General features: G+C 43.7%; 1 protein-coding gene across 1 annotated transcript; it reads right to left on the bottom strand.

Annotated features, from left to right (window-relative positions):
* Nucleotides 1-7,266: 7,266 nt before the first annotated feature.
* On the bottom strand, nucleotides 7,267-8,091 carry LOC121877670 (zinc finger MYM-type protein 1-like; the record flags this gene model as incomplete). Its single annotated transcript, XM_042383491.1, has 2 exons — nucleotides 7,267-7,310; nucleotides 7,445-8,091. Coding segments are annotated over 2 exons (691 nt in total), but the record flags the coding sequence as incomplete, so codon positions are not given.
* Between the last annotated feature and the right edge of the window lie 356 nt (nucleotides 8,092-8,447).

Here is an 8,447-nt window from a genome sequence, read left to right as displayed (position 1 = left end):
GAGAGTTAAAGGTACCAGGTTGTTCCTTGCGAACTAACAGGAGGTATTGTATGTTACTATAATTGTGGAGTTGTCCAGTGTGTTATGTATTCGTCGGTAGTGAGCAGGAAAGGATACCTGAGAGTATAAAGTTATAACCAAGAATTAAGGAGGTAATTTGTTCCTTGTTAAAGTAAGACCTGCGGGTCCAGTGTTATTGACAGTGTGTAGTCATTTCTAAATCTTACTTGTCACAGAAATAATACAACAGTTGTCTTATGAAGTAAAGAGTAATAGTTGTTGAATGGTATAAGTACTTGGAGTTGTTTAATGGTATAATAAGTATTTGGAGGTGGTTAATGAGGTAATAGTTCTCTAAGTGTTTGATGACTTAATAAGTTAATTGCCGTTCTGTTTTGTCTGAGTGAATCAAAGATGCATCTTATCCACTCACTGTGTTAATAAATATTGAATTAGTAATCTACGAGTATCACCACTCTACTGTACAACACAGTGTACAACACACTGTATAATACACTGTACAACACACTCTACTGCTCACTGTACAATACACTGTACAACACACTGTACAACACACTGTATTGCTCACTGCACAACACACTGTACTGCTCACTGTATATCACACTCTACTTCTCACTGTACAACACAGTGTACAACACACTGTATTGCTCACTGTACAACACACTGTACTGCTCACTGTACAACAGACTGTACTTCTCACTGTACAACACACTGTATTGCTCACTGTACAACACACTGTACTTGTCACTGTACAAAACACACTGTACTTCTCACTTTACAACACACTGTACAACACACTCTACTGCTCACTGTACAACACACAGTACTGCTCTCTGTACAACACACTGTACAACACACTGTACTCCTCATTGTACAACACACTGTACAGCTCACTGTACAACACATTGTACAACACACTGTACTGCTCACTGTACAACACACTGTACTGTCACTGCACAACCCACTGTACAACACACACTGTACTGCTCACTATACAACACACTGTACAACACACTGTACTGCTCACTGTACAACACACTGTTCTTCTCACTGTACAACACACTGTACAACACACTGTATTGCTCACTGTACTGCTCATTGTACAACACACTGTAGAACACACTGTACAACACACTGTACTGCTCACTGTACAACACACTGAACAACACAATGTACAAGACACTGTACTGTTCACTGTACAACACACTGTATAACACACTGTACTGCTCACTGTAAAACACACTTACTGCTCACTGTACAACACACTGTACAACACACTGTACTGCTCGCTGTACAACACACTGTACAACACACTGTACTGCTCACTGTACAACACACTCTACTGCTCACTGTACAACATCCTGTACTGCTCACTGTACGACACGCTGTACAACACACTGTACTGCTCACTGTAAAAAACACTGCACTGCTCACTGTACTGCTCACTATACAACACACTGTACAACTCACTACTGCTCACTGTACTGCTCACTGCACAACACACTGTACAACACACTGTACTGCTAACTGTACAACACACTGTACTGCTCACTGAACAACACACTGTGCTGCTAACTGTACAACACACTGTACTGCTCGCTGAACAACACACTGTGCTGCTCGATGTACAACACACTGTACTGTTCACTGTAAAACACACTGTACAACACACTGTACTGCTCAGTATACAACACACTGTACTGCTCACTGAACAACACACTGCACAGCTCACTGTACAACACACTGTACTGCTCACTGTACTGCTCATTATACAACACACTGTACAACTCACTACTGCTCACTGTACTGCTGACTGCACAACACACTGTACAACACACTGTACTGCTAACTGTACAACACACTTTACTGCTCACTGAACAACACACTGTGCTGCTAACTGTACAACACACTGTACTGCTCACTGAACAACACACTGTGCTGCTAACTGTACAACACACTGTACTGCTCACTGTACAACACACTGTACTGCTCAGTGTACAACACACTGTACTGCTCACTGAACAACACACTGCACAGCTCACTGTAAACACACTGTACTGCTCACTGTATAACACACTGTACAATACACTGTAATGCTCACTGTAGAACACACTGTACAACACACTGTACTTCTCACAATACAACACACAGTACTGCTCACTGTACAACACACTGTACAACACACTGTATTGCTCACTGTACAACACACTGTACAACACACTGTACTGCTCACTGTACAACACACTGTACTACTCACTGTACCACACACTGTACTGCTCACTGTACAACACACTGTACAACACACTGTATAACACACTGTACTGCTCACTGTACAACACATTGTATTGCTATCTGTACAACACACGGTACAACACACTGTACTGCTCAATGTACAACACACTGTACTACTCACTGTACCACACACTGTACTGCTCACTCTACAACACATTGTATTGCTATCTGTACAACACACTGTACAACACACTGTACTGCTCACTGTACAACACACTGTACTACTCACTGTACCACACACTGTACTGCTCACTGTACAACACACTGTACAACCCACTGTATAACACACTGTACTGCTCACTGTACAACACATTGTATTGCTATCTGTACAACACACTGTACAACACACTGTACTGCTCAATGTACAACACACTGTACTGCTTACTGTTCAACACACTGTATAACACAAAGAACTGCTCTCTGTACAACACACTGTACTGCCCACTGTACAACACACTGTACTGTTCACTGTACAACACACTGTACTGTTCACTGTACAACACACTGTACAATACAATGTACAACACACTGTACTTCTCACAGTACAACACACTGTACAACACACTGTACTGCTCACTGTACAACACACTGTCCAACACACTGTACTGCTCACTGTACAACACACTGTACAACACACTGTACAACACACTGTACAACACACTGTACTTCTCTCTGTACAACACACTGTTCTGCTCACTGTACAACACACTGTACAACACACTGTACTGCTCACTGTACAACACACTGTGCAACAAACTGTACAGCACACTGTACTGCTCACTGTACATCACACTGTACAACACACTGTTCTGCTGACTGTACAACACACTGTACTGCTCACTGTACAACACACTGTACAACACACTGTACAACACACTGTACTTCTCTCTGTACAACACACTGTTCTGCTCACTGTACAACACACTGTACAACACACTGTACTGCTCACTGTACAACACACTGTACAACAAACTGTACAGCACACTGTACTGCTCACTGTACAACACACTGTACAACACACTGTACAACACACTGTACAACACACTGTACTGCTCACTGTACAACACACTGTATAACACACTGTACAACACACTGCACTGCTCACTGTATATCACACTGTACTAATCACTGTACAACACAGTGTACAACACACTGTATAATACACTGTACAACCAACTCTACTGCTCACTGTACTGCTCACTGTATAACACACTGTACTTCTCACTTTACAACACACTGTACAACACACTGTACAACATACTGTACTGCTTACTGTACAATACACTGTACAACACACTGTACAACACAGTGTACAACACACTGTACTGCTCACTGTACAACACACTGTATAACACACTGTACAACACACTGCACTGCTCACTGTATATCACACTGTACTACTCACTGTACAACACAGTGTACAACACACTGTATAATACACTGTACAACCAACTCTACTGCTCACTGTACTGCTCACTGTATAACACACTGTACTTCTCACTTTACAACACACTGTACAACACACTGTACAACATACTGTACTGCTTACTGTACAATACACTGTACAACACACTGTACAACACAGTGTACAACACACTGTACTGCTCACTTCTGTCTAACACACTGTACAACACTGCACACTGCACTGCTACCACTGTACACACAGTGCTTACACTGTACAGCACCACTTAACTACTGTACCTGGCCACACTGAACACACTAGCCTCACTGTCACTGCTCACTATAAAACATTCTGTACTGCTCACTCCATGACACACTCTGTACATCACACTGCTGCTCATTAAACACAACTATTGCTCACTGTACAACACACTGTACAACACACTGTACTGCCTACTGTACCTCACCACAACACACTGTACTGCTAACTGTACAACACACTGTACTGCTCACTGTACAACACACTGTGCACTCGACACAACACACTGTACTGCTCACTGTACAACACACTGTAGAACACACTGTACAACACACTGTACTGCTCACTGTACAACACACTGAACAACACAAAGTACAACACACTGTACTGCTCACTGTACAACACACTGTACAACACACTGTACAACACACTGTACAACTCACTGTGCTGCTCATTGAACAACACACTGTACTGCTCACTGTACAACACACTGTACTACTCACTGTACAACACACTGCACTACTCACTGTACAACACACTGTACTTATCACTGTACAACACACTGAATTGCTCACTGTACAACACACTGTACTGCTCACTGTTCAATTCACTGTACAACACACTGTACTGGTCACTATACAACGCACTGTACAACACACTGTACTGCTCACTGTACAACACACTGAAGAACACAATGTACAAGTCACTGTACTGTTCACTGTACAACATACTGTATAACACACTGTACTGCTCACTGTAAATCACACTGTACCGCTCACTGTACAACACACTGTACAACACACTTACTGCTCACTGTACAACACACTGTACAACACACTGTACTTCTCACAATACAACTCACAGTACTGCTCACTGTACACAACACTGTACAACACACTGTATTGCTCACTGTATAACACACTACAACACACTGTACTGCTCACTGTACCACACGCTGTACTGCTCACTGTACAACACACTGTACAACACACTGTATACCACACTGTACTACTCACTGTACAACACATTGTATTGCTAACTGTACAACACACTGTACAACACACTGTACTGCTCAATGTACTGTTTACTGTACAACACACTGTACAACACACTATACTGCTCACTGTACAACACACTGTACTGCTCACTGTATATCACACTCTACTTCTCACAGTTCAACACAGTGTACAACACACTGTATAATACACTGTACAACACACTATACTGCTCACTGTACTGCTCACTGTACAACACACTGTACTTTTCACTGTACAACACACTGTACAACACACTGTACTGCTCACTGTACAATACACTGTACAACACACTGTACAACACACTGTATTGCTCACTGTACAACACACTGTACTGCTCACTGTACAACACACTGTACAACACACTGTACTGCTCGCTGTACAACACCCTGTACAACACACTGTACTGACACTGTACAACACACTGTACTGCTCACTATAAAACATCCTGTACTGCTCACTGTACGATACACTGTACAACACACTGTACTGCTCACTGTACAACACACTGTACTGCTCACTGTATAACACACTGTACAATACACTGTATTGTTCACTGTATAACACACAGTACAACACACTGTACTGCTCACTGTACATCACACTGAACAACACACTGTACTTCTCACAATACAACACACTGTCCTGCTGACTGTATTGGACTGATGCGCTTCCCTTAGTGCTCCTCGGCATCCGTGCGTCACACAAGGAGGATATGGACTGTAGCCCAGCAGATCTGACACTAGGCGAGCCCCTTCGGCTACCCGGGGATTTCTCACTTCCTCCTGATCCCAACCAAACCACTCCAGCCGTTCGTCACGACTTACTCCAAAAGCTACGACAAGCAGTTTCTGCATTCAGAGCTACTGCTCCACGCCAGCCTATTCGGCGCCCTGAACACATCCCTCCTGCACTACTCACAGCCGAGTATGTTTTCGTCAGGCATGATGCTCACCGCAACCCATTACAACGCCCCTACGATGGACCCTTCCAGGTGGTTGCCCGTTCAGCAAAGTTCCTGACAATTATCTGGAATGGCAGACATGACACCGTCAGCATAGACCGAGTCAAAACGGCTGCCTTACCCGTCGGGCCCCCAGCCCAGCAGCACCATCAACAGACTACGCCTACACCAGTCTACCCGCAGTTACCACCGGCAGCAACACCACACCCACGACATTTCTGGGCACCCTCTTTTCACCCTCATGTACAACCTTCTCCTGTCATAGACCCTCCTCCTGTCATAAAACCTGAACCTGTAATAGACCTCCCTTCTATCATAGAACCTGCTCCTGCCATGGACCCTCCTCCTGACGCAGCCCCTGCAGCAGCAAGAGCACAACAACCATTGCTTGTACAACCTCCTCTAATCCCAAACCCTCTTTCTCCTCCTAATTCTCCCACAGGTTTTGTGTCACTAGACGGAGTTGTTACACGTAGTGGTCGAGTCGTACATACACCTGCCCGGTATGTGTTATGTGTGGGACACAACCCGGACAACATCCAGCCTCCCGCCGCGCCAGGAGGGGAGGGGGAGTATTGTAGTGGACTTCTCCCCTACAACTGTGTAGCGGCGTCACCAGCTGCTACCATCTTCCCTAGCAACCAAGAGAGCGGTGACAACAGATGTTACCGTATCTTAGCAACGGAACCAGGGACCGGCGACTTTCTCGGGTTTTCCCAACATGACTCATAGAGGACTCACGGCTGCTGGGTATATAAGCTCTGTCTCTCCATTGAGATTCATTCTGGTCCATCTTCCTGAACACACAACACCTCCTCCAGCAAGCTCCACGCTGTCCAGCACTCATTCAACCAGGAGGCCAGCAACAGGCAACATCTTCTTTGATGAAGCTCCTGCACATCTACCTCCTTCAACACGCTACTCATCGAACGTCTCTACTGAGCAGCTCCTCACCACACGGCACCTCCAGCACCAGACTGTCTTTCATATAACTTATATTATACAAGAAAACCACCTTAGAGTTTCCATCCATCCTGAGTGCTAGACAACATTATACCACGAATTCCTACAATGTCTAGACCAGGTACTACATTCTCAGTTCAAGATATCCTTGGCACAACTCCAGATTCATTATCGGAAACAGTTGTGTTAGAATTTTTAGATTTTCTGTTCAGTTAAAGGCCTTCAAGGATCGACAATTGCATCTTATAAACCAAAGTTGGTTGACCCTCTGGCTTGGGGTTTTAATATTACTTTGAACCCAAGGATTTATCAAATGCTAAGATCGTCCTTTTTCATTCAGAGATCTCCTCGACCCAAGAGAATCCCGCCTTGGTCTCTGGAAAAAGTCACTTTATGTTACACATAAAGGATTGGTTCCAAAAGAGTGTACCCCACAAAGGTTCAAGGAATGATTGGCACAAGGTACAAACAAAACCTTTGGATTTATTTCTTTGATTTTCTTCTGAATACCTCCATGAATACCAGCCATAGTTGCAGCATTATCATATCCTTGATTGCGGCAAAAGTTAATGTCCAGTCCATCACTCTCCAAATTACTCAGGATATCCTTTGTGAGCTCATTTGCATTTTTTCCAGCAATAGGAAAGAAACCCAAGAAAGATTCCCTTACTTCAACAGAATCACCTTCAATATGAACATATCTAATCACTTTGGACATCTGATCTGTATGAGAAATATCAGGTATACTGTCAAAAAGAATTCCAAAATACTTGGCCTTCTTGATGTCAGCCAAAATTTTTTCCTTAACATTATTTCCTAGAAGACAGATGAATTCATTCTGAATATTTGGTGACAAATAAGAGCTCACTCTCCTTCCGGATGTCTGAGATGGAATAGCATGCTTAACCTCCAAAAGATGTTCTTTCAAAACAGGATCATAGTTTGATAGTAACTCCACCAGTTCCAGGAAATTGCCTTTGTTTATTGATAACATATCCTCCCTATGACCACGAAAAGGAAGGTTCTGTCGAGCTAGAAACATAGTCACATCCAAAAGACGATGAAGTATGTCCCTCCATTTCTTCCTCTCTCTGTCCATTGCAGCTTGGTTACCATGATCAACAGTTCTTTTGAGCTTTAGTCCTGCTGCTAAAAGGCTACAGAGGACAGATATTTATTTATTTATGGGTCTCATGGCACCCCCTCTGGCTGTCACCCGGGGCGGACCACCTCTTAGTACGCCACTGGAGGCTGGGACTAGCATTGATGTTGTCTTGATACATCTGGACATGCCCATACCTTTGACAGTGTAGGTTATGTATCTAAGCTACTGTGCAGAGTAGCAACCTTGTATATAAGCTACTGTGCCGAGTAGCACCTATGTATATAATTATGTGGCAACACTGCACGTGATATGTGGCAACATTGCCCCGAGGCTGCCATATGGAAAGGCAGTCTCAGTCTGACTGTGTGAGCCGTGCATGGCACACGCTAGTCACCACTTGTATTTCTC

Source organism: Homarus americanus, unplaced genomic scaffold (assembly GCF_018991925.1).
Source record: "Homarus americanus isolate GMGI-L3 unplaced genomic scaffold, GMGI_Hamer_2.0 scaffold59548, whole genome shotgun sequence".
Classification (NCBI taxonomy): Eukaryota; Metazoa; Arthropoda; class Malacostraca; order Decapoda; family Nephropidae; genus Homarus; species Homarus americanus.
The sequence above is the reverse complement of the archived record's forward strand: the minus strand, read 5'-3'. Positions and strand labels throughout refer to the sequence as shown.